The following is a 27722-nucleotide window of genomic DNA, read 5'->3' on the forward strand; positions in this document are numbered from 1 at the left end:
CGTCACATCCGTGCCGTGCGAGGCGTGTGAGAAAAGGGAGCCGTGTCGGGAGGGGCCTGCAGAAAACGGGGAGGCTGGAGATGAAACGGCTGCCAGCGGGTGGGGTTTTCCTTTCTCCACCCGCCCTATATTTCCCTGGTGCGCCGGTGTCTGTGCTGCCGGCCCCTGGTTTCCACGCAGCCCAAGGTGGGTGAGTTTAGGGCGAGGGTGCTGCGCTGTCAGGGGCTGAAACCGCGCCTTCATTTGTCCCTACCTAATTCAGAAGGAAAGACTCCAGCGCCCGTCCTTGTGCGACGGCGTCCTGCAAGCCTGCCACTAGTCAGCTCGGGGGTTTATTGAATGCCGATTAAGGGGCCAGATTGTGCCGGGACCCGGCGATCCGATAGTGAACAAAACAAGTTTCCTTCCATTTAAGGAAAAATCTCTTTTGATCCCTTGTAATTGCAGCTCTGTTCTTCATTCCAGACTCAAAGAATGGGCCGTCGGTAGCTACGCTTCCTAACCGCCCATCAACAAAATTTTTTTTAAACAACTTTTTTTTCTCCCATCAACTTTTAATAATTTTATTTATTTATTTTTGAGACAGAGTCTCGCTGTGTCGCTCAGGCTGGAGTGCAATGGCGTAATCTCGGCTCACCGCCCCCTTCCCTCAGGGTTCAAGCGATTCACCTGCCTCAGCCTCCTGAGTAGCTAGGATTACAGGTGCCCGCCATACCCGGCTAATATTTGTATTTTTAGTAGAGAAGGGGTTTTGCCACCTTGGCCAGGCTGGTCTTGAACTCCTGACCTCAGGTGATCTGCCCGCCTTGGCCTCCCAAAGTGTTGGAATTACAGGCGTGAACCACGGCATCCGGCCTCATAATCTTTTTTAAAATTAGAGATTGTAGACAAATATTAGACAAGAACATTCTTTTCATTCTTTTAAGCCATCCCATTTTGCCTTTCCCCCGTTATTCCACAGAAATTGCTCCGGACAAGATCAGGGACACCCAAAGTTGCTAAACAAAATGGATACTTCTCAGTCTTTGGCTTCCCAGAACTTTGTGTGGCATTTAATACTGTTGATTTGTTTTCTCTTTTCTTTTCTTTGTGAGATGGAATTTCAATCTTGTTGCCCAGGCTGCAGTGCAATGGCACGATCTCCACTCACTGCAACCTCTGCCTCCCGGGTTCAAGCGATTCTCCTGCCTCAGCCTCCCGAGTAGCTGGGATTACAGATGCCCACCACTACACCCAGCTAATTTATTATTATTTTCAGTAGAGACGGGATTCCGCCATGTTGGCCAGGCTGGTCTGGAACTCCTGACCTCAGTTGATAAACCTGCCTTGGCCTCCCAACGTGTTGGGATTACAGGCATGAGCCACCGAGCCCAGCCGATTTGTTTTCTTATTTAGGAAATGTTTTTAGCCATCTACTATGTGCCAGGCCTCTAGACATTGGGGATACATTGGTGAACAAAGCAAATATGTCCCATGCCTTTCTAGACCTTACTTTCTAGTGGGATTAAAGACAATGTTGTCATTGTTGAAACTCCATCCTGAGATTTCAGGACACCACTTTCCCCTGCTTTCTTAGCCCTGTGACCATCTTCCTCAGTCTTCTCTGCTGGATGGTTTTAATATACTTACTCCCTAAATAATGATGTTTCCGAGAATTCTGCTTTAATCCCTCTTTGTTTCTTACAGATACTCTTCCTAAGTGAAATTGCCTTTAACACCTGCATGAGAACAAAATTTACATCTCTAGCCCTAATCTCTTTCTTGAGCTCCAGACTAGTATCTCTGATTGCCTCCTGGCTCTTCGTTTTGTCCCACAGGCACATCAAACATAAAATGACCAATAATTTCTATCTTTTCCACAAGAGTTCCTTTCCTGAATTTCCCATTTCTATGATTGGTCCATGAACTAAAGCCTGAGAGTCGTTTTAGATTCCCCTCTCCCTTATGCTCTGCAGCTGTTTGCCCACATTGTCAATTTTACTTCCCTGGGTCTCTTTCAAATATCTCCTTACCTTTCTCCATCATGTTTGCCATCGTATTAGTTCAGACCTTTGCAATTTCAAGCCTGTGGGATTGCAGTAATCTTACAAAAAAGGGAAGCATTGTAGCACTTTCATATTCATGAAATGAAATATGAAGAATGAATGAATAAAAAATTCATTTTGTGTTGAAGAGCCCTAGTTTTGAAACTGGACTCTCTGGGTTTGAATCTTAGCTCTGTCACTTAATAGTTTTATAGTTTTTTTGGGGGGAGTGGGTAGAGAGAGTCTCGCTCTGTTGCCCAGGCTGGAGTGCAGTGGTGTGATCTCAGCTCACTGCAGCCTCCACTTCCCAGGTTCAAGCAATTTTCCTGCCTCAGCCTCCCGAGTAGCTGGGACTACAGGCGTATGCCACCATGCTCTGCTAGTTTTTTGTATTTTAGTAGAGATGGGGTTTCATCATGTTGCCCAGGCTGGTGTCGAACTCCTGAGCTCAGGCAATCTGCCCACCTCGGCCTCCCAAAGTGCTAGGATTGCAGGTGTGAGCCGCTGCGCCCAGCCTAGTTTTATAATTTTTGAGTAAGTCCCTTAACTCTCTGTGCCTTTGTTTTCTCATCGTTATTTTATTTATTTATTTAGAGATGGAGTCTTGCTCTGTCGCCCACACTGGAGTGCAGTGGCCTGATCTCGGCTCACTGCAAACTCTGACTCCCGGGTTCAAGCAATTCTGCCTCAGCCTCTGGAGTAGCTGGGATTACAGGCTCAAGCCACCATGCCTGGCTAATTTTTTATTTTAATTTTTTTATTTTTAGTAGAGTAGTGGCTCACGCCTGTAATCCCAGCACTTTGGGAGGCCAAAGCAGGAGGATCACTTGAGCCCAGGAGCTCAAGACTAGCCTGAGCAACAGAGTGAGACTCCATCTCTATTTTTAAAAATAAATAAAATATTTGGGAAACAAAAACCCAAAGCAATCCAAAAAAAATACAATAAAACAATATACAGTATTTACAATAGCATTTACATTTTATTGGGTATTTTTTTTTTTTTTTTGAGATGGAGTTTTGCTCTTGTTGCCCAGGCTGGAGTACAATGGCATGATCTCGGCTCACCACAACCTCCGCCTCTCAGGTTCAAGCAATTCTGCTGCCTCAGCCTCCCAAGTAGCTGGGATTACAGGCATGCGCCACCATGTCCGGCTAATTCTGTATTTTTTAGTAGAGATGGGTTTCTCCATGTTGGTCAGGCTGGTCTGGAACTCCCAACCTCAGCTGATCTGCCTGCCTCGGCCTCCCAAAGTGCTGGGATTACAGGCGTGAGCCACCGCACCTGGCTGAATTGGGTATTATAAGTTATCTAGAGATGATTTAAAGTATGTAAGAATATTTGCATAGGTCATATGCAAATACTATGCCATTTTATATCAGACTTGAGCATCTTTGGATTTTGGTATCCATGCAGGTCCTGGAACCAACCCTCCCAGATACTGAGGGACAACGTATTTGTCACATATTAAATGCTCAATAAATGTCATAATATTAATAATAATTATTATTTCATTGACCTTTTAGTCTTTAGTCTCACTTCATCCAATCATTTAAATTGGACCACAGCATGCCCCTACTTAAAAAATGCAAATAGACCCTTATCACCAAGATTAAAAAAAACTCTCTAGTCCTTGTCAGTCTCTCCATCCTGTTTGAAACACTTCCCACTTCCCTCAGGGTACTCCAAATTATATTTTTATGGACAGATGATGTTTTCTTAATCTTATATAAAGTATGAATAAAAGCATTTTAGAAAACATTGACATTTTTATTGATCTATACTTAATCTAAGTAAAGACAGTGTGTTTGCTATGCAAATGCAGCTTTGAGACAGATCCCCTAAGAATTCCCCCTTCATAGTTTTAACCAGATTGCTGCCCCTTTTCCCTCTTATGTAAAATTATGGAACAGCCAATGCAATATTTTAGCTGAGATCTAAAGGATAAGAAGGAGCCAGTTTTGCGAAGAACTAGGGAAGATTGTTCAAGACAAAACAATGTGGGCTGGCCAGGCGCGGTGGCTCATGTTTGTAATCCTACCACTTTGGGAGACTGAGGTGTGCAGATTACCTGAGGTCAGGAGTTCAAGACCAGCCTGGCCAACATATCGAAACCCTGTCTCTACTAAAAATACAACAATTACCTGGGTGTAATGGTGCGCCTATAATCCCAGCTACTAGGGAAGCTGAGGCAGGAGAATTGCTTGAACCTGGGAGGTGGAGGTTGCAATGAGCTGAGATTGCAGCACTGCACTCCAGCCTGGGCGACAGAGCGAGACTGTCTCAAAAAAAAAAAAAAGAAAAGAATGTGGGCCCAACACAGTGGCTCATGCCTGTAATCCCAGCACTTTGGGAGTCTAAGGCAGGAGGATCGCTTGAGTCTAGGAGTTCAAGACCAGTCTGGGCAACATAGGGAGACCCCTATCTTTACAAAAATGTTAGCTGGGTATGGTGGCTCACACCTGTAGTCCCAGCTACTTGGAGGCTGCGGTAAGATCACTTGAGGCCTCGTGCGGTGGCTCACACCTATAATCCCAGCACTTTAAGAGGCTGAAGCTGGTGGATCACCTGAGGTCAGGAGGTCGAGACCAGCCTGGCCAACATGGCAAAACCCCGTCTCTACTAACAATACAAAAATTAGCCAGGCATGGTGGCACATGCCTGTAATCCCAGCTACTCGGGTGGCTGAGGCAGGGAGAATCACTTGAACCTTGGAGGTGGAGGTTGCAATGAGCTGAGATTGTGCCACTTCACTCTAGCCTGACTCCGTCTCGAAGAAAAACACACCTGAGCCTGGGAGGTTGAGGTTGCGGTATTCATGATCACACCACTGCAGACTCACCCGGGAGGACCCTGTCAAAAAAAAGGAAAAAGGTATGTGTACACAGACCCTCAGGGTTGGGAAAAGCTTGGTTTACTTTGGCAACCTAAAGGCTAGTGCAGCTGGATCATGGTGAATAAGAAGGTAAATGACAGAGAAGAATGGAGAGATGGTAGGGTTCAGACCATGTAGGGCCTTGTAGGCCGTGGTATAGTTTGAATTTTGCTCTCAGTCAAATAGGCCACCAATAAAGGGTTATGTCAGGGGGTGACGAGCTCAGTTTTAAGAAAATCACTTTGGTGGTTGTGTGGAGAATGGATTGGAGCGGGGCAAGAATGGAAGCACAGCAGAAGATGGTGATGGCTTAGAATAAGGCGGTGGTTGTGGAGACAGTGTTATTGATGGGCCCACCAGAGGAATATGGGAGGTAAGAGAAAAAGAAAGATTATGCCTGAGTTACTGCCTTGAACGAGTGAATAGGTGGTAGACTGTCTACTGAGATGAAGAAGACTAGTGATGGAGGGAACAGATTTGGGGAGTGAGACCAAATGTTCACTGTTAAACTTTTGAGGTTTTTTTGTCAAGTTACAAAGTTGGGTATAGGAATTATGAAAGATAATGAGTTAACAGCATTTGATCTTGGTTATAGCTATCAGTGATTATCAATAAATAAAAATGTACATCCCCCATCACAAGTATGTTTGTATTTCATCCAACTTATATTTCACAAAAAGGACGCAGGCTCAGCCAGAACTTGCAACATGACAACAGTTAATGATTTTGCCATAAGTTTATAATTTTGTGTGCCATGCAACATCTAACCTAGTCCTTGAACCTAGTAGGGACTTAATAAGTGCTTTTTAAGTTAATGAGAGAATTAAGTCATAATAGTTCCATGCTATGGTTCTCATAGTATACATAATAGTAAATTGCTCACAATTATAGAATTTAGAGTGCTTTTACATCCATCATGTTATTTGATTCTTTTTTAGTTAAACTTTTAATTTTGAGATATTTGTAGATTCACATACAACTCTAAGTGGCTGGGTGTGGTGGCTCATGCCTGTAATCCCAGCACTTTGGGAGGCTGAGGTGGGCGGATCACTTGAGGTCAGGAGTTCAAGACCAGCCTGGCCAACATGGTGAAACGCCCTCTCTACTAAAAATACAAAAAGTTAGCCAGGCCTGGTGGTGTGCACCTGTAGCCCAGCTACTCAGGAGACTGAGGCAGGAGAATTGCTTGAATCTAGGAGGTGGAGGTTGCAGTGAGCTGAGATCACCCCACTGCACTGCAGCCTGGGTGACAGAATGGAACTCTGTCTCAAAAAAACAAAAAGCCTACCTCTAATACAATATTACAACCAGGATATTGATACTGATCCAGTCAAGGTACAGAAAAACTCCATCACCAGGAGCATCAGTCATGTTGCCCTATTGTAGCGCAGCCACTTCCCTCCCACCCCTGCCTCCTCTTTCATTCCTGGCAATCACTCATCTTTCCCTCATTTCTATAATTTTGTCATTTCAAGAACGTTATATAAATAGAATCATACAGGATGCAACTTCTTGGGATTGGGTATTTTCACTGGAGATTTATTCAGATTATTGTCTGTATCAATAGTATATTATTTTTTTATTTTTACTTTTGAATAGAGACATGGTTTCACCATGTTGCCCAGGCTGGTCTCAAACTCCTGTATTCAAGCAATCCACCCACCTTGGCCTCCTAGAGTGTTAGGATGACAGGCGTGAGCCACCACACCTGGCCAATCAATGGTTTATTTTTTTATTTTATTTCATTTTGAGACAGGATCTTGCTCTGTTGCCCAGGCTGAAGTGAAAGTGGCAAGATTACAGCTCACTATAGCCTTGACCTCCCAGGCTCAAGCCATCCTCCCACCTCAGCCTCCCAAGTAGCTGGAACCACAGGCAAGTGCCACCATGCCTGGCTAATTTGTTGTAAAAAAAATTTGTAGACACAGAGGTCTCACTTTGTTGCCTAGCCAGACTCCTGGGCTCAAGCGATCCTCCCACTTTGGCCTCCTAAAGTGTTGGGATTACAAGCATGAACCACTGCACCCAGCTTTTTTTTACTTTTTAGGTGTACAATTATATGGCTTTTTGTACATCTAGAGTTGTGCAACCACGACCACAGTAAATTTTTAATTTTTATTTATTTATTTATTTTTTGAGATGGAGTCTTGCTCTGTCACCCAGGCTGAAGTGCAGTGGTGTGATCTTGGCTCACTGCCACCTCCACCTCCTGGGTTCAAGCAATTCTCCTGCCTCAGCCTCCCGAGTAGGTGGGATTACAGGTTCGAGTAACCACACCTGGCTAATTTTTGTATTTTTAGTAGAGATGGAGTATCACCATGTTGGTCAGGCTGGTCTTAAACTCCTGACCTCTTGATCCACCCACCCTGGACTCCCAAAGTGCTGGGATTACAGGCGTGAGCCACCATGCCTGGCCCACAGTAAATTTTAAGAACATTCTTCACCATCCCAAAAGGAAGCCTTGTATCCCTTAGCCATCACCCCTCATTGTTTCCCCTCCCAGCTCTAGGCAATTTATCTATTTTCTGTCTCTATAGGTTTTATTCTGGAGACTTCATGTGAATGGAATCATAAATATGTTGTATTTTGTGACTGACTTCTTTGAGTTAATTTTTCAAGGTTCATCCATGTTATAGTATGTATCAGTACTTCATTTCTTATTGCTGAATAGTCTCTCAATATATGGATAGACTGAAATTTATTTATCCATTCATTGGTTCATGAACATTTGGGTTGTTTCTACTTTTTGGCTGCTCTTGTGTGGACATATGTTTTCATGTGATTTAATTATTATTTTTTTTTTGAGACAGAGTTTCTGTCTTGTTGCCCGGGCTGGAATGGTACCATCTTGGCTCACTGCAACCTCTGCTTCCCAGGTTCAAGCAATTCTTCTGCCTCAGCCTCCCACGTAGCTGGGATTACAGGCGTGTGCCACCACACCTGGCTAATTTTGTATTTTTTTTAGTAGAGACAGGGTTTCACCATGTTGGTTAGGCTGGTCTCGAACTCCTGACCTCAAGTGATCCACCTGCCTCGGCCTCCCAAAGCGCTGGGATTACAGGCTTGAGCCACTGCACCCAGCTAGCTTTTGTTTCTCTTTACACCTCTATCCGTTACCCAAAACCTTGAGAAAATGTAAATCAAGGAGCGTAGAGTTAGTGGAGTTAGAACCGGCTCATACCAGCTCCCAAAGGTTGATTGTCAGAATTTCAGGAACGTCCTGAGCTCATTGACTTCACATTAGTGATTTGAAATTGGTCATGGTGGGAGTATTTACATCATGGAAATCAGGATGCTACAAGCCAGCATTACTTCCCCCATCCCAGTCTGTTAAACATTTGTCGGTATATCACTGCTTAGAATAAATGATTCTAAATGTTATTTGAGCTGCAAAATGGTGGTTATCTATGTAATTTGTATAAATTTGGCTAAACAGCTATATCCTATGCTCACTGAGAGGAATGCAAATTAATACTAGTTAACATGCAACAGTATTTAGAAATACAGGAAGAATCCAGTAAGCTTAGTCAAGTTAAAAAATAAATAAATAAAAAGAGGCCTGGGTGTGGTGGTTCATGCCTGTAATCCCAGCACTTTGGGAGACGGAGGCGGGTAGATGGATTGAGCCCATGAGTTCAAGACCAGCTTGGGCAACATGGCAAAACCCTGTCTCTACAAAAAATACAAAATTTAGCCAGGCATGGTGGCATGCGCCTGTAGTCCCAGCTACTTGGGAGGCTGAGTTGGGAGGATTGCTTGAACCCAGAGGCAGAAGTTGCAGTGAGTCGAGATCGTGCCACTGTACTCCAGCCTGGGCAACAGAGTGAGACCACATCTAAAAAAAATAAATAAATTTAAAAAAGAAATATCGGAAGTCAATGTGTTAATAAACACTTCTTCATTTATTTTTAATAATTCAATAAAATTTGCTTTTTTTGGAGACAGGATCTTGCTTTGTCACATAGGCTGGAGTGTAGTGGCACAATCATAACTCACCATAGCCTCAAACTCCCACGCTCAAGTGATCCTCCCACCTCAGCCTCTTGAGTACCTGGGATCACAGGCACATGTTACCACATTCGGCTAATTTTTGGTAGCGATGGGGTCTCCCTATGTTGTCCAGACTGGCTTCAAACTCATGGGCTCAAGCAAGTCACCCTCCTCGGCCTCCCAAAGTGCTGGGATTACAGGCATGAGTCACCATGCCCAGCCTAAAATTTATATTTTATATTGAGCCAGGGTCTTGCTCTGTTGCCCAGGTTGGACTCAAACTCCCAGGATCCTCCTGCCTCAGCCTCCAGACTGGCTGGGATACAAGGTGCACACCCAGCTTATCAAAAACTTCTGAGGGCCAGGTGTGGTGGCTCACATGTGTGATCCTAGCACTTTGGGAGGCTGAGGTGAGAGAGTTGCTGGAGCCCAGGAGTTCAAGATCAGCCGGGGTAACATAGTGCAACCCCTGTCTCTATTCTTTAAAAAAAAAAACAACTTCTATGGAGGTCTTTTGGGAATGAGCTAGACAATGTGGACAAACAGTCCCTTTCTGTACTGAGTTTAGAGTTGCTGACATCTACCTGATTAAACTGTTAAGACATCAGAGATGGGGCATATGCTTATAAGCATACATCACCAAAAGCATTAACCTGAGATAAGTTATACTTTTCTTTTAAATTTTTGAGATGGGGGTCTCACTCTGTCATCAAGGTGGGAGTATAGTGGTGCAATCATGGCTCACTGCAACCTCGACCTTCCGGGCTCGGGTGATCCTCTCACCACAGCTTCCTGAGTAGCTGGGACTACAGGCACATGCCACCATGCATGGCTGATTTTATTTTTATTTTTTATAGAGATAGGTGTCTCGCTGTGTTGCCTAGGCTGGTCTCAAACTCCTAGGCTTCAGCAATCCTCTTGCCTCAGCCTCCCAACTGAAAATGCTACTGCTCACAATAATTATCAACAATATAGTACAGTGTGTAATGAGGAAATATTTGATTAACATTAATTCTTAGGCACAAAAGATTTTGGCACACAGTCATTTCTTTTTTTTTTTTTTTTTTTTTTTTTTTTTTTTTTTTTTTTGGGTTTTAATGTTTATTTACAGGAGGCTGCAAGATATGAAATTCCACATAGAAATAAGAAACGTAGCCGGAGGACAAGCTTCATACAGTATGTACAGTTGGAACTGTTCAAGTATAGTTTCAGTGTAAAAAGTGCTACAATAACTAACAACATTTAGAAAGAGTTCTTCATAGAGAAACAGGAAGACAGAATACCAAACATAGTACACAACAAATTTATACCTCAGCTACATGATCTAAAAGTTAAAGGTCCCAGGAGTCCCATCCTGAACTTGGAAGGTATAGCCTTCAGAGGTAGTTTCTGGCACAACATTTTGATCTTCCTCTTCCTCTACAGAGAAATACTTCTCAATTAAGTTTAATGAAGCCTTATACACAGACTCATTTTCATGGTTTTGTAGAGCTTCAATTTTGTCTAAGCCTCCACATTCTTCAATCATTATACTAAGTTTCTCTGTTTCACCTAGTTTCTCAGCAGCCTGAAAGATATTTGAAATGGCATCCAGGATAACCAGAATAATCTTGGTATCTTTTGCAGTTAAGAGGTTCATCAACGGTTCTATTACGCCACAATGAACAAGGTACACAATCTGTTCAACTGTTCCACCACTGGTATAGTTGGTCACAGCCCATACAGCTTCCTTTTGTGTCTTAAAATCTGCCTTAGAAAGAACACTGACAAGGAATGGAACTAATGCGTGATTCACAACTTGCTGTATCTGGTCCTGACAGCCAGCTGTGATGTTTGACATTGTCCATGTAGCTTCCTTCTGAATGTTAGTTTTGGGGTTGGTGAGCAGGCTGGGAAAGATGGCAAGCGCTCCTGCATCGATCACAACCTGAGTCTGTTCATCTGTACCAGTGACAATATTCCCTATGGCTCGTAGTGCAGGAGTCACAATTGGCAATTCAGAAGCTCCTAGAAGCTTCACAAGTTGGGGCACAACTCCTGTTTTCACGACCATGTCAATTCGTTCATTTGGACCATCGGTAAGGTAGGAAATAACCCAGCAGGTATCTGCTAATACTTCTGGATCATCATGATGCAGGAGCCGAACTAAGGTAGGAAGAATCTGCTCAACAGCATCTAACGGGGGTGCAGGATTCTTGTTGCGGCAAAGATTTGAAAGTGTCCAGGTAACATTACGTAAGTAACCACATGCCAAAGATGACATATCAGGAACTGCAAGAAGAGCCAAGAGTGGGTCAACTGCACCATACTTAATAACCAAGTCTCGGAACACTGAGCCATCCCCTGCAATGTTTCCTAGAGCCCATACAGCTTGTTCACTGATGTGAGCATGGGGAGATGCCAACAGAGAAATGAATGCTGGGATGGCACCTCCATCTACCACAGCCTTGGTTTGTTCTGATGTCCCAGAAGCAATGTTAGTGAGTGCCCAAGCAGATTCAAACTGAATGGGACTACAATCAGTTCTGCCCAAGAAGGACACAAATTTTGGAATCAAACCAACCCGGATTATGTTGTCTATAGGGGGCTGTTTTTCTCTAGAAAGTAGTTTCCTGGCAGCTTGAGTAGCTTGGAGCTGATTTTCCACGTTGTTGCTATTTATGCCTTTGACAATGTCATCAACAGACCAATTTACAGTGCCCTGGTTGTTGCGGTTTTCCTGCAGTGGAGAAGTAGCATCATCAGGAAATGAGCTTACATTTCTCCTCTTCAGCATCTGATCATCCTTCTTAGCTTTCCTCAGCTCTACATTGACTTCTATTCTGCGACGCCTCATTTCTGTACTGTCTTTTCCCTTGTTCTTGAATCTGTTAAGACGGGCAGCTGGTGTATGTGCATTCTCGTTGGTGGACATGGTTATGAGACAAAGGGAGAAAGCTGCGAAGCGGGCCTGGGCGTCCACAGGAGGCTTAAATGTGGATCCGCGGCTACGGGGAGGTTGCACTTAAACCGACCACCTCGGCTCAGTTCAAAGACCGTGTTGGCACACAGTCATTTCTAATCGAAGAACTCATACACATTCCATTCAGGTTTGCTATTTCAGTTCCTCAATTTAGAGAGAAAAATATCTTCATATTCCCAGATTATAAAGGCAATAGTAGGGTGGGCATGGTGGCTTATGCCTGTAATTCTAATTCTTTGGGAGGCTGAGGCTGGAGGATCCCTTGAGGCTGGAGTTCAAGACTACCCTGGGGAACATAGCAAGACCTCATCTCCACAGAAAATTTAAAAATTATCTGGTCATGGTCGTGTGCGCCTGTAGTCCTAGCTACTTGGGAGGCTGAGGCAGGAGGATTGCTTGAACCCAGGAGCTTCAGGCTGCAGTGAGCTACAATGACATTACTGAACTCCAGCTTGGGCAACAGAGCCAGACCTTGTCTCTGGAAGAAAAAAAAAAAAAAAGAAAAGCAACAGCAAATTTTAAAGTATCTTCCTCCACTCAGTCTTTATACTGAAACGCTATGTGTGCTACAACTACATATTTGGACCCCATAAGATAATGTTACAATTTTGGCTTTAAAAAACTTAATGTATAGGCTGGGTGTGATGGATCATGCCTGTAATCCTAGCACTTTGGGAGGCTGAGTCAGGCGGATCTCCTGAGGTTGGGAGTTCAAGACCAGCCTGGCCAGCATGGTGAAACCCCGTCTCTACTAAAAATACAAAAATTAGCGGGGCATGGTGACAGGCGCCTGTAATCCAGCTACTTGGGAAGCTGAGGCAGGAGAATAGCTTGAACCGGGGCGGCGGAGGTTGCAGTGAGCTGAGGTTGCACCACTGCACTCCAGCTTGGGCAACAGAGCGAGACTCCATCTCAAAACAAAAAATTAATTTATAGCTGGGTGTGGTGGCTCATGTCTGTAATCCCAGCACTTTGGGAAGCCAAGGCAGGAGGATTGTTTGAGCCCAGGAGTTTGAGACCAGCGTGGGCAACAGGGTGAGACGCCATCTCTACAAAAATAATAATTAAAAAATTAACCAAGCGTGGTGGGGTTCGCCTGTGGTCCCAGCTACTTGGGAAGCTGAGGTGGGGGAATCACTGAAGCCTGAGGCTGCAGTGAGCTGGGATTGTGCCAGTATTCTCCCACCTATAGAGCAAGACCCCGTCTCTATAAACTAAAAAGAAATTTAAGGTATTTTTAGTAAATTAAGAGGAAAATAGTCTTTTATGTTTACCCAATTATTTATCATTTCTAATGTTCTTAGGATTCCTTTCTAAAGATTTGACTTTCCTTTTAGTATCATGTATTTCCAACCCTAAGAAACTTCTTTAGGCACTCTGTTAGTGATGAATTCTCTTTTTCATTTATCTGAAAATGTCTTTTTTTCCACCTTCATTCTTTTTCAAAAAACAGCTTGAGGCCGGATGTGGTGGCTCATGCCTGTAATCCCAACACTTTGGGAGTCTGAGGTGGGCAGATTGCTTGAAATCAGGAGTTCAAGATCAGCCTGAGCAACATGGAGAAACCCTGTCTCTACGAAAAACACAAAAATTAGCCCGGTATGGTGGTGTGAACCTGTAGTCACAGCTATTCAGGAGGCTGAGGTGGGAGAATTGCTTGAACCTGGAAGGCAGAGGTTGCAGTGAGCTGAGATCACGCCATTGCACTCTAGCCTGGGCAGCAGAGCAAGACTCTGTCTCAAAAACAAAACAAAACAAAACCAAACAACAGACAGGGCACAGTGGCTCATACCTGCGATCCCAGCACTTTGAGAGGCTGAGGCAGATGGATCACCTGAGGTCAGGAGTTCGAGACCAGCTGTGCATGTACTCTCATGCCTGTAGTCCCAGCTGCTGAGGAATGAGAATCGTTTGAACCCAGGAGGTGGAGGTTGCAGTGAGCTGAGATCACACCACTGCACTCCAGCCTGGACGACAGAGTGAGACTTGGTCTCAAACAAACAAACAAAAAGCCACAGCTTGAGATATGATTTACATATCATATGATTTCCTCAATTTAAGTGTACAATTCAGTGGATTTTAGTATAATCACAGTTAAGTGTGACCATCACCATAGTCAGTTTTAGAGCATTTTCATCACCTCTAAATGAAACTATTCCTCCATTTCCCCATTCCTTTATTCCCACATTCAGCACAGTCATAAGCAACCACTTATCTACTTTGTCTCTATGGATTTCCCTCTTTGGGACATCTCATATGAATGGAATTATATAATATGTGGTATTGTGACTGACTTCTTTCACTTAGCATAAGGTGTTCCAGGTTTATCCACATGGTAACATGTATTGGTACTTCATTCCTTTGTGTAGCCAAATAATATTCCATTGTTTGGATATACTACAATTGGTTTCTCCATTCATCCACTGATGAAATTTTTGGGTTGTTTCCACCTTTTGGATATTACGAATAATGCTGCTCTAAACATTCATGTACAAGCATCCGAGTCTCTGTTTTCAATTCTTTTGAGTATTGCTGGGTCATATGGTAATTCTATGTTTAATCATTTGAGAAACTGCCAGATTGTTTTCTAAAGTGGCTATACTATTTTATATTTTCACCAGCAGTGTAAGAGGGTTATGAGTACCTTCATTCTTGCAGGATATTATCTCCAGATATAGAATTCTAGGCCAGGTGTGGTTGCTCACGCTTATAATCTCAGCACTTGGGGAGGCTGAGGTGGGCGGATCACTTGAAGCCAGGAGTTCAGGACCAGCCTGGCCAACATGATGAAACCATGTCTCTACTAAAAATACAAAAATTAGCCCAGCGTGGTGGTGGGCACCTATAATCCCTGCTATTTGGGAGGCTGAGGCACAAGAATCACTTGAACCCGGGAAGTGGAGGTTGCAGTGAGCCAGGATTGTGCCACTGCACTCCAGCCTGGGAGACAGAAGGAGACTATCTCAAAAAAAAAAAAAAAAAAAAAAATCTATCTCAAAAAAAAAAAAAAAAAAAAGGCCTGATTGTTGTCCTTTCTTTTTTTCAGCATTTTAAAGATGCTGTTCCACGGTCTTTTGAACTCTATAGTTTCTTTTTTAAAATTGTGGTAAAATGTATGGAACAAAATTTACCATTTTACCATTTTTTTTATTCTAATGCATCTTCTCAGAATTAATTATTTTTAAGTGTACAGTTTTGTGGCATTAAGAACATTCAGGGCTGGGCATGGTGGCTCACACCTGTAATCATAGCACTTTGGGAGACCAAGGTGGGAGGGTCACTTGAGGCCAGGAGTTTGAGACCAACCTGGGCAACATAGCAAGACACCATCTCTATTTTTTTTAAAAAATAGAATGTTCACATTGGTGTGCAACCCTCCTCACCATTCATCTTCAATTTATTTCATCATCCCCAGCTGAATGGCCTCTATAGTTTCTTATGAGGACTCAACAGTTATTCAAATTACCATTTCCTAGTATGTAGTATATCATTTTTTTCTGGATATTTTAAAGATTTTCTCTTAATTTTTGGTATTCTGAAGTTTGACTATAATGCATCAATACATTGTTTTTATCCCGCTTGAGTTCAGTTACTTCTTGACCCTAAACATAAATGTCTTTCACCAAATTTGGGAAATCATTTGCCATTATTTCTTCAAATTCTATTTGCTCCATCCTTCCCCACTGAATTGTCTTGGCATCTTTGTTGAATGTAAATTCACCATAAATATGTGGGTCTATTTACTGTCTCTCTATTTACTTTCATTGATCTATTTGTCTATTATTACACAATAACTATGCCAGGGTGGTTTTTTTTTTTTTTTTGATGTAGCTTTACACAACTATGCTGTTTAGATATTTGCATATTTGTAGCTTTATAATAGGTCTTGAATTCAGGTAGTTTATGTTCTTCAGCTTCATTTTTGTTTTTCAAAAATTGTTCTGGCTATTATACGTTTCCTTCCCTCCCTCCCTCCCTCCCTCCCTCTCTCCCTTCCTTCCTTTTCTTTCTTTTTATTTCTTTCTTTCTTCCTTTCTTTTCTTTCGAGATGACGGGTCTCCTGGCCTCAAGCGATCCTCTCACCTCTGCCTCTCAAGTAGTTGGGATTATAGGTGTGTGCCACCATGCCTGGTAATATTTTTCTATTCCATTTAAATTGTAGAAACAAGGTTGTCAATTTTATAAAAACAACCTACTGGGATTTCGATTGAAATTAATTGAATCTATAGATAAATTTGAGGAGAATTGACATTTTTTTTTATTATTATTGATAAGACAGAGTCTTGCTCTGTCACAGGCTGGAGTGTGGTGGCCCGATCTCAGCTCACTGCAACCTCTGCCTCCTGGGTTGAAGCGATTCTCATGCCTCAGCCTCGCAAGTAGCTGGGATTACAGGCATGAGCCACTGCACTTGGCCTTAATTGACATCTTAATATTGAGCCTTCCAGTTCATGAACACGGTATAGTTCTCTATTTACTTAAAACTTCTTTAATTTCTTTCTATACATTTTGTAAACTGCAATGTAGAAATTATTCACATATTTCTTTAATTTGTCCCTAAGCATTTCATATTTTTGATGCTAATGTAAATGATATTTTGTAAAATTTCATTTCTATATTTTTGCTAGCATATAGAAATACAATTAATTTTTGTATATTGACTTTGCATCCTGTGATATCACTGTATTCACTAGTTAGTTCTGTTATTTGATTTTTGTAGGATCCTGAGGATTTTCCATGCATGGAAATCCATGTCATCTATGAATAAAAACAGTTTTGTTTCTTCCTTTTCGATATGGATTGCTTTCATTTCTTTTTATTGCCTTATTGCACTGGTTAGGACATCTAGGACAATGTTGAATTGAAATGGTATAAGCAGACATCCTTGCCTTGTTCTCATTCTTTGGGGGAAAGCCTCAGTAGTTTACCACTGAGTATCATGTTAGTTATAAGATTTTCATAGATTCTTTTTATCAGATTGAGGAAGTTACTTTTTATTTCTAGTTTGTCAAATTTTTAGAAAATATCATAAATGGGCGTGGATTTTTCAAGTGCTTTTTCTGCATTTATTAAAACAAATCTATACTTTTAAAAACTTTATTCTGTTAAGGTGGTCAGTTAGTTACATTGATTGATTTCTTTAAATGTTAAACCAACTTTGCGTTCCTGGGATAAACCTTACTTGGTCATGATATCGTTTTTATATATTTCTGGATCAAATTTCCCAAAATTATAATAATGCATTGACACATTGTTATTAACCAAAGTCAGTCAGATTTTCCTAGTTTTTACCTAATGTCCTTTTTCTATTCCAGAATTCTATCCAGGATATCATGTTACATTTAGTCTCCTCATGGTTGTGATAGTTTCTCAGACTTTCCTTATCTTCAATAACCTTGACGGTTTTGAAGAGTACTGGTCAGGTATTTTGTAGGATGCCCCATTCATTGGGATTTACCTGTTGTTTTCTCATGAGTAGACTTGGTTATGGGTTATGGGAGAAAGTGCAATTTTATGACATCATATCAAAGACACATATTGTAAAAAAAAAAAGGCTCATATTGTCGACATGACATCTCACTGTTGATGGGGGTCTATATTAGTCTATTTTCACACTGCTGTAAAGAACTTCCCTAAGACTGGGCAATTTATAAAGGAAAAAGATTTAATTGATTCACAGTTCTGCATGGCTGGTGAGGCCTCAGGAAACATAGAAGCATGGTGGAAGGTAAAGGTGAAGCAAGAACCTTCTTCACAAGGAGGCAGGAGAGAGATGTGCTTGTGAAGGAGGAACTGTCAGACACTTATAAAATCATCAGATTGGCTGGGTGCAGTGGCTCATACCTGTATTCCCAGCACTTTGGGAGGCTGAGGTGTGTGGATCACGAGGTCAGGAGTTCGAGGCCAGCCTGGCCAACATGGTGAAACCCTGTCTCTACTAAAAATAGAAAAATTAGCCAGGCGTGATGGTGGGTGCCTGTAATCCCAGCTACTCGGGAGGCTGAGGCAGGAGAATCCCTTGAACCTGGGAGGTGGAGGTTGCAGTGAGCTGAAACCGTGCCATTGCACTACAGCCTGGGCAACAGGGTGAGACTCCATCTCAAAAAAAAAAAAAAAAGAAAAACTGTCAGATCTTGTGAAAACTCACCCACTATCACGAGAACAGCATGGGAGAAACGACCCCCATGATCCAATTACCTCCCTCCCTCAACACGTGGGGGTTACGGGTCCCTCCCTTGATATGTGGGGAGATTTGGGTGGCGACACAGAGCCAAACCATACCGGAGTCCTGATCACCTGGCTGAGGCAGCATTTGTTAGGTTTTTCATAATAAAGTGACTCCTTTCCCCTTTGTCTTCCTTGCTGTACTGTTCGGAAGGAAGTCAGTATGTACAGCCCACACTCAAGGAGTGGAGAGTTACGTACTCCCTCCTCGAGGGCTGAATGCCTACATAAATTATCTGGAATCTTTCTGCCCATGGAACTTATTTCTTCTCCCATATCTATTCATTTATTCAGTAATTTCTTTATACCAATATGCACTCCTGGGCATTTATTTTATAATTTTTGCTGTAATCCACACTATTTAATTTTGTTGCTGAAATTATTGAGAGCTCTTTCTGTTGGTTCCTGTCTCTCTCGCTGTTTTTTTTTTCCCTGACAGAAATGCCATTCAGAATCCTGTGTCTCTTTGGAATACTCTCATCAATGTGGTTTTGTTTTATTTTGTTTTAGCCTGCGGGACAGAGTGAGACCCTGTCTCAAAGAAACCCCAAAACTCATTGCTTTTTATATTTCAATTTCCAGTTGTTCACTGTTATTATGTAGAAATGAAATTAATGTTTGTATATTGATCTCTTACCCTGTAATCTTTCTGAGGTCACTTATTCTAGTAGCTTTTTTTGTAACTTCCATCTAATTTACTACATAAACAATCATGTCATCTGCAAAAAAATAAAATAAAAAGTTTTACTTCTTCCTTTCCAGTCTTCATGGCATTCATTTTTTTCCCTTTTATCTGATTTCATTGCCTAGGACTTACCATACAATGTTTTCAATAGAGAGGTTGGAGTGGACATCCTTGTCTTGCTCCCCATCTTAGGAGAAGCATTCAGTCTTTCACTATGAAGTATGATTTAGCCATAGATTTTTTATTTTGGTAAATGTCCTATATCAGGTTGAGGAAATTTTCTTTCTTTTCTTAGTTTGCTGAGTTATTGCTACGAATATATTTGGATTGTCAAATGCTTTTTTTATATCTATGGAGATATCACATGGTTTTTCTTCTTTAGTTTGTTAATATGTGAATTGCATTGATTGGGTTTCTTTTTTTTTTTTTTTTAGACGGAGTTTCTGCTTTTGTTGCCCAGGCTGGAGTGCAGTGGTTTGATCTTGGCTCACTGAAACCTTCGCCTCCCAGGTTCAAGTGATTCTCCTGCCTCAGCCTCCTGAGTAGCTGGGATTACAGGCGTGCACCACCGTGCCCAACTAATTTTTTTGTATTTTTAGTAGAGATGTGGTTTCATCATGTTGGCCAGGCTTGTCTCAAACTCCTTCAGATGATCCACCTGCCTTGGCCTCCCAAAGTGCAGAAATTACAGGTGTGAGCCACCCTGCCCAGCTACATTGATTGGGTTTCCAATGTTAAACCAAGTTTCCATTCCTGGGATAAACTCCACTTGGTTGTGATATATTATCCTTTTTATATGTTGTTGAATTTGATTTGCTCAACTTTTGTTTAGAATTTCTTTTTATTTATAATTTTTTAACAGTTTTGTTGAAATATAATTCACATACCATACACTTCATTCATTTAAGGTGTACAGTGTTTTTGAATATAGTCACGTGGTTGTGCAACCATCACCAAAATCAATTTTAGAACATTTTGTCCCCACTAAAAGAAGCTCTGTACCAATTAGCTGTCCCTCCCCATTTCCCCACCTCCACCATAAACAACCACTAATCTACTTTTCCTCTCTATAGATTTGCCTATTATTGTAGGTACTTCATATGAATGGAATCATAGTAAGTAGTGTTTTGTGACTGGTTTCTTTCAGTTAGCATAATGTTGTAAAAGTTCATCTATGCTGAAACATGTATCAACCAGAACTTTATATTTTTTTATTTTAGAATAATACTTCCTTTTTTTTTTTTTTTTTGAGATGGAGTCTTGCTCTGTCACCCAGGCTGGAGTGCAATGGCATGATCTCAGCTTACTGCTACCTCTGCCTTCCGGGCTCAAGCAATTCTCCTGCCTCAGGAGGAGAGTAGCTGGGATTACAGGTGCATGCTACCACACCTGGCTAATTTTTGTATTTTTAGTAGAGACGGGTTTTCACTATGTAGATCAGGCTGCCCTTGGACTCCTGGCCTCAAGTGATCCACCTGCCTCAGCCTCCCAAAGTGCTAGGATTACAGGTGTGAGCCACCGTGCCTAGCCTCAAAATTCTTTTTAATTTTCTATTTGATATCTTCCTTGACCCAAGGGTTGTTTAGCAATACGTTATTTAATTTACAAATATTTCAAGATTTTCCACAAGTCTTTTTGTTATTGACTTTTAATTTAATTCAGTTGTGGTTAGAGAAAATGTATTTTATGACTGGAATCCTTTACAATCTATTGAGACTTGTTTTGTGGCTCAAAATATGGTGCATATTGGTAAATGGTCTATGTGCTTTTGAAAAATATGTATATTCTACTATGGTTGGTTGGAGTGTTCCATAAATGTCAATTAGGTGAAGCTGGTGAATAGGTCAAGTTGGTATGGCCCTCAGCCATATAGTCACAAGGAAGTAAAATCTGCCAACCATGAACCTGGAAAGATATTCTTTCCTAGTTGAGCTTCTCCAGGAGAATAAAGCTATCACCTAATACCTTGATTACAGCCTCCTTAGATTCTGGGCAGAGGACTTAGCTAAGCTGTTCCCAGACTTCTGATCCATGTAAACTGAGAGGTAATAAATGTATGTTGTTTAAATTGCTAAGCTTGTTAGAATTTGTTACGCAGTAATAGAAAACTAATACAGATGCATAAACACTTAAGATTATTATTATTATTTTGAGACAGAGTCTTGCTCTGTAGCGCAGGCTGGAGTGCAGTGGCACGATCTTGGCTCACTGCAACCTCCACCTCTCAAGTTCAAGCAATTCTCCTGTCTCAGCCTCCCAAGTAGCTGGGATTACAGGCGTGCGCCACCATGCCCAGATAATTTTTTGTATTTTTAGTAGACACGGGGTTTCGCCATGTTGGCCAGGCTGGTCTCAAACTCCTGACCTCATGATCTGCCCACCTCGGCCTCCCAAACTGCTGGGATTACAGGCATGAGCCACCAAGCCTGTCCTAACATTTAAGATTATTAAATCCTCTTGATGAATTGATCATGTTATCATTATAAAATAACCGTTGTTATTTCTGGGAATATTCTTTCCTCTGAAATCCACTTTGATATTAATATAGCTCCTAGAGCTTTCTTTTGATTGGTGTTAACAAGACATGTCTTTTTTAAAATTTATCCTTTTTACTTTTTACCCTATTTGTGGCTTCATGTTAAAATGTGTTTCTTTTTTTTTTTTTTTCTTTTTTTTTTTTTTGAGACAGGGTCTCACTTTTGTCACCACGGTTCTTGAGTGCAGTAGCACGATCATAGCTCACTATAACCTTGAACTCCAGGGATCAAGCTATTCTCCTGCCTCTGCCCCTCAAGTAGCTGGGACTATAGGCGAACCCCACCATGCCTGGCTAATTTTTTATTTTATCTTATTTTTTATTTATTTATTTTTTTTAGATACAGAGTTTCACCATGTTGGCTAGGCTGGTCTCAAACTCCTGAGCTCAAGCGATCCACCATTCTTGGCTTCCCAAATTGTTGGGATTACAGGTGTGAACCATTGCACGGGCTGTGTGTTTCTTATATATATTATATAGTTGGTTTTTACTTTTTTATCCAATCTGATAATCATTGCTTTTGATTGAAGTATTTAGGCCATTTTAATTTAATGTGATTATTTATATGATTAAGTTTATTGTTTTTTTTTTTGAGGCAGAGTCTTGCTGCTGCTCAGGCTGGAAGGCAGTGTCGCAATCATAGCTCACTGCAGCCTCAAACTCCTGGGCCCCAGTGAACCTCTCGTCACACCTTCCCAAGTACCTAGGACTATAGGTGAGTGTCACCACGCTCAGCTAAGTTTTAAATTTTTTGTAGGGATGGAGTCGGGCTGTGTTGCCCAGGCTGGTCTTGAACTCCTGGGCTCAAGCAGTTCTCCACCTGGGCCTGCCAAAGTGCTGGGATTATAGGTGTGAGCCACCTTGCCCAGTCTATGATTAAGTTTAAATCTATTATTTTTTATAATTATTTTCTATTTTCCCCACCTATTCTATTCCTTTTATTTTCTCTTTTCCTGCCTTATTTTGGATTGCGTATTTTTTTTATTATTCTATTTTATCTCTATTTTTTTTTTTTTTTGAAACAGAGTCTTGCTCTGTCACCCAGTCTGGAGTGCAGTGGCATGATCTCTGCTCAGTGCAACGTATTCCCCCCACCCCTGGGTTCAAGTGATTCTTGTGCCTCAGCCTCCTGAGTAGCTGAGACTACAGGTGTACGCCACCATGCCCAGGTAATTTTGGTATTTTTAGTAGAGATAGGGTTTTGCCATGTTGGCCAGGTTGGTTTCGAACTCCTGACCTCAAATGATCCACCCACCTGGGCCTTGGAAAGTGCTGAAATTACAGGCATGAACCACTGTGCCCAGCCTATCTCCATTTTTGATGGAGATAAAATAGGTTTTGCCTGACACAGTGATGCATGCCTGTGAGGCCAAGGCAGGAGGATAGCTTGACCCCAGGATTTTGAGGCTATAATACACTATGATTGTGCCTGTGAACTGCACTCCAGCCTGGGCAACATAGTGAGACCCCATCTCTAAAAAAAATGATTTTTTAGTGGAGATAAGATAGAATCAGAAAAAAACACAAAAGGATTCCACTTACATGCGGTAATTAGAGTAACCAAATTTAGAGACAGAAAGTAGGCCAGCCTGGCCAAGACAGTGAAACCCCATCTCTACTAAAAATATAAAAATTAGCCAGTGTGGTGGCAGGTGCCTGTAATCCCAGCTACTTGGGAGACTGAGGCAGAGAATTGCTTGAACCCTGGAGGTGGAGGTTGCAGTGAGCCAAGATCACGCCACTGCACTCCAGCCTGGGCGACAGAGCAAGACTCTGTCAAAAAAAATAAAAACAAAAGAAAGAGAGAGAGAAAGAAAGAGAAAGAGAAAGAAAGAAGGAATGGAAAGTTACTGTTTGATGGGTACAGAGTTTCAGTTTGGGAAGATGAAAAACTCTGGAGATGGATGGTGATGATGCTTGCATAGCAATGTAAATGTTCTTAATGCCCCTGAACGATATACTTATAGTCAACATGGTGGATTTTATGTTATAAATATTTTACCACAATTTTTAAAAATCCTCAACAAAATCAGAATAGAAGGTAAATTTCTCAGATTAATAAAGGGCATGAGAAAAGTCTACAGCTCACATCATAACATCGTCGTAACATCGCTGGTGAAAGTGAACACTGTCCTCCCAAGATTGGAGACAAGTCAAGGATGTCTACTCTTGCCACTTGTGTTAAACACTGTCCTGGACATTTGAAGCCAGTGCAATCAGAAAAGAAAAAGGAATAAAAGCCATTCAAGTTGGAAAGAAAGAAGTAAAACCAGCATTCTTTTCAGATGATGGTCTTTAATGTAAAAGTCAGATGGAATCTACAAAAAGGCATCTAGGCTAATAAGTGAGTTTAGCAAGCATGTGAGATAAAAGTTAAATGTAATAAATTATATATCTGTATACTAGCAGTGAAAATGTGAAAATGAAATTAGGGAGACAGTTCTATTCACAGCAACATCAGAAGGAATAAAATACTTAGAAATAAATTTAGCAAAGCAAATGCAGACATACACAAAAACTATAAAACATTGCTCAGGGAAATTAAAGATCTTCAAATTAAATTACAAATGGAGAGAAATCCCATCTTCATGAATTGAAAGGCAATATTGCCAAGATGACAGTTTTCACCAAATTGATCTATAAATTAAATGAAATCCCAGCCGGCATGGTGGTGCATGCCTGTAGTCCCAGCTACTCTAGAGGCTGAGGTGGGAGGATCATTTGAGCCCAGGAGTTTGAGGCTACGGTGAGCCATGATCTTGCCACTGCACTCCAGCCTAGGTAACAGGATGAGAACCCATCTCTAAAACCAAAAATAACAAAATGAAGCAAAATCCCTATAAAAATTCTAGCAAGCATTCCTTTATTTTTGTAGAAATTGGCAATCTGTTCCTAAAATATATACAGGATATGGACATGCAAAGGACCCAGAGTAACCAAACAATTTTGAAAAAGAGCCAATAGGAGAATTTTCATTTCCATCTTTCAAAACTTACTATATATATAAGTCACAGTAATCAAGACCATGAGATACTGACATGAGGATAGAAATATAACGGAGAGTCCATGAATTAATCCTTATATTATGGTCAGCTGATGGCTGACAAAGGTGCCAAGATAATTCAATGTGCAAATGACAGTCTTTTCAACAAATGGTGCGAGGATAACTGCATTCTCACCACAAATAAGTGATAAGTATGTGAGGTGACAGATATGTTAGTTACGTTGATTTAATAATTTCACAATGTATACATATATCAAAGCATCATGTTGTATACCATGAATATGTACCATTTTATTTGTCAATTATAATGTAATCAATTTTAGATTAATTAAAATGTTAATCTGAGTGCTTCTCTGAAGGAATTAATTTTCCAGATATTAGTAAAGTCCTGAGTCAGTTAACTTTAGTATATGGAGATTATAGAACTGACCTAGTCAGGGAAACCCTTTAAATACAGAGAGTTTTCTCTGGCTAGTACCAGAAGAAGTCATCAGCGATTCAAAGCACAAAAAGGATTTGATGCTCTATTGTTTATTTGATGGTAGTGGGGACCTCTGTATTAAGGAAATGGAGAGTTCAGTTTTACAGCTTCATGGAACTGCATTTCTGTCAATAACTTGAATTAACATGGAAGCAGATTCTGTTTTTTATTTGCAGGTAAATTCTTCCGTAGAACTTCCATATAAGAGCTCAACATGACCAACATCTTGATTTTGACTTTTTGAAACCTTAAGTAGAGAACCTGCCTGGTCTTATGACCTAGAGAACCGTGAGATAATAAATGGTTATTGTTTTAAGTTACTAAATTTATGATAATTTGTTACACAGCAATAGAAAACTAATACATTGGTATAGCTGGCTCACTCATGTTTATTGCATGGTGTATCATTTTCCATCCTTTCAACCTAATTGTATTATACATTGAATCTAAAGTGTCTGCTCTAGACAGCATATAGTTAGATCATGTTTTTAAATCTAGTCTGATAATCCCTTACTTTTTTTTTGAGACAGGATCTCACTTTGTCACCCAGGCTGGAGTGCAGTGGTGTGAACATGGCTCACTGCAGCCTCGACCTCCCAGGCTCAAGCGATCCTTTTGCCTCAGCCACACAAGTAGATGGAACTACAGGTGTGCGCCACCACGCCTGGCTAATTTTTTTTTTGTATTTTTTGTAGAGACAGGGTTTTGCTATGTTGCCCAGCTTGGTCTCGAACTCCTGAGCTCAAGTGATCTGCCTCGGTTTCCCAAAGTACTGGGATTACAGGCATGACCCACCATTCCCACCATGCCCAGTCTATCCCTTACTTTTGAGTGTAGTACTTATTTCATTTACATTTACTATAATACTGATTGTAATATAAATAATATAATTATTATTTTGGAGAGAAAAACATGCAAAATTGTTTTCCCAACAGACAAGACAACATCAGCAGGTACAACTACAGGAGATTCTCCATAGATCGTACATTCACAAAGCATCGTTAGTTCAACAGTGGAAAAACCACTGGTGCGTTCTCTGTCGCATATCCACTTAACAGTGTAAAGAGGTACTATTATTGTGTTCACTTACAATTCCAGAAGGAAAGGCACAACTGGACAAAAAAAATTTTGTATCCTCAAGTCAGGTGCGGTAACTAAGAGACAAAACTTTGGGTAACAGTCTTGATGCACATTTCAATAAGGGCTTTCTACTTAGAGAGGAAAGATTTCTCCACCCACAAGTTAGGGTCTTTCTCCTTCCTTGTTTAATTATTAGAGCAACATTTCATTGTTTGCTCAGTATTATTGCATATACAAAAGGGGATCTTAAAAAAGGAATCACGAAAACATATGTCCAGCTGCTCCCACCAATACATCAACTCTTAAGAGGCAGGAGAATAGGGTCTGGAGGCAGGGAACCTAAGGCTGTTTCACGCTGACTTCCTAGAACTAAACTGAAAGGAAAACCCCAACTTTCCACACCTAAATAACAAAAGGACCAGAGACTACTCCCTTTGCAAACCCCCACCTTTTCTGCCCAGCAGATGGCAAATTGAAAGTACAAAATTGGGAGGCTGAGGCAGGAGAATTGCCTGAATCCAGGTGACGGAGATTGCGGTGAACCGATATTGCGCCATTGCACTCCAGCCTGGGTAACAAGAGCAAAACTCCGTCTCAAAAAAAAAAAAAAAGTACAAAATTACAAAATTACACTCTGACGCAAACCTCTGAATCAGAGGTTTGCGTCAGAGTGTAATTTTGTAACTTCACTTCAGCCTCTGATTGGTTGCTGTCCACAACCAAAGTGATTGTAGGCCACCACTTCAATTACATGAGGTGAACACCAAGTGGCCAATTGGAAACCTCTAAGGGGTATTTGGACCCGAGAAGAGTCTGTATCTGGGCCCTTAAACTACTGCTCAGGCCGGCTCCCACACTGTGGAGTGTACTTTCATTTTCAATAAATCTGCTTTTGTTGCTTTATTCTTTCTGTGCTTCGTGTATTTGTCCGATACACCAAGAACCTGGACACCCTCCACCAGTAACACTTAGGTTTAAGACAGAGGCAGTTGGGGCGGTGGCCCATGCTTGTAATCCCAGCACTTTGGGAGGCTGAGGTGGGTGGATCATGAGGTCAAGAGATCGAGACCATCCTGGCCAACATGGTGAAACCCTGTCTTTACTAAAAATACAAAAATTAGCCGGGCGTGGTGGCACGCACCTGTAGTCCCAGCTACTCAGGAGGCAGAGGCAGGAGAATCACTTGAACCTGGGAGGCAGAGGTTGCAGTGAGCCGAGATTGTGCCACTGCACTCCAGCCTGGGGGACAGAATCAGACTTCGTCTCAAAAACAAACAAACAAACAAAAAGACAGGGCCTAGGAATACTTCAGTGGTCATAAAATAGGAAAATAGAGACTATGGCTACAAAAAAAAGTGAGGTATTTAAATTAAAGCTTTCATACCCAGGACTTGCCTGTTCCAACTTTGTAGCCTTCATGCAATACTCAGGGCAAAAAATCTGCATGATTACCTGGCATAAGTTGCACCAACTGTATTTTTTAAAAATTAGTATTTGAACCTGTGAAAGGAAACGCTCCTTTCCTCTGGAAAGGAGTTTCTTCCTTGGAATGAAAATTCAGTTCTTCAACTGAGTAGGCACTGGTGAACTAAATTAAGTCACCTGAGATTCCCTGCTATCTGGCCCACCTCGTCTGGTGTTCAGGAAGGCAAAGGAAAGTGTGGGTAATACATTCGCACGCTTGTGGCTCCAACCGAACTGTATTTAAATAAGCAGACACTGACTCCCTAACAACTAAAATAAGTCCATTTGAGGGCATCCTACTTAATGTTCTAAAGTTGAAGGAGGCTGGGTGCGGTGGCTCACGCCTGTAATCCAGCACTTTGGGAAGCCGAGGTGGGTGGATCTTTCCACATTGGCAC

The 27722-nt window shown here is 41.4% G+C and overlaps 1 protein-coding gene and 1 long non-coding RNA gene across 2 annotated transcripts; one reads left to right on the forward strand and one right to left on the reverse strand.

The window, feature by feature from the left end:
- The first annotated feature begins 35 nt into the window (after positions 1 to 35).
- Positions 36 to 16641, forward strand: LOC135268401 (uncharacterized). The gene is made up of 3 exons (XR_010336753.1): positions 36 to 186; positions 4782 to 4896; positions 13303 to 16641. It is a non-coding gene; the product is annotated as an uncharacterized LOC135268401 (long non-coding RNA).
- On the reverse strand, positions 9974 to 11919 carry LOC105721640 (importin subunit alpha-1-like). Its single transcript, XM_064361246.1, has one exon. It carries the CDS (start codon positions 11799 to 11801, stop codon positions 10212 to 10214), a length of 1590 nt encoding a protein of 529 aa, XP_064217316.1. The 5' UTR covers positions 11802 to 11919; the 3' UTR covers positions 9974 to 10211.
- Positions 16642 to 27722: the final 11081 nt, after the last annotated feature.

Source organism: Aotus nancymaae, unplaced genomic scaffold, assembly GCF_030222135.1.
Source record: "Aotus nancymaae isolate 86718 unplaced genomic scaffold, 86718_ANA_hifiasm-v0.15.2.pri h1tg000004l, whole genome shotgun sequence".
NCBI classification, from domain to species: domain Eukaryota; kingdom Metazoa; phylum Chordata; class Mammalia; order Primates; family Aotidae; genus Aotus; species Aotus nancymaae.

Excerpts from the sequence above, each read along its gene's own strand:
- LOC105721640 (XM_064361246.1), bottom strand. The coding sequence starts at position 11,801 with ATGTCCACCAACGAGAATGCACATACACCAGCTGCCCGTCTTAACAGA.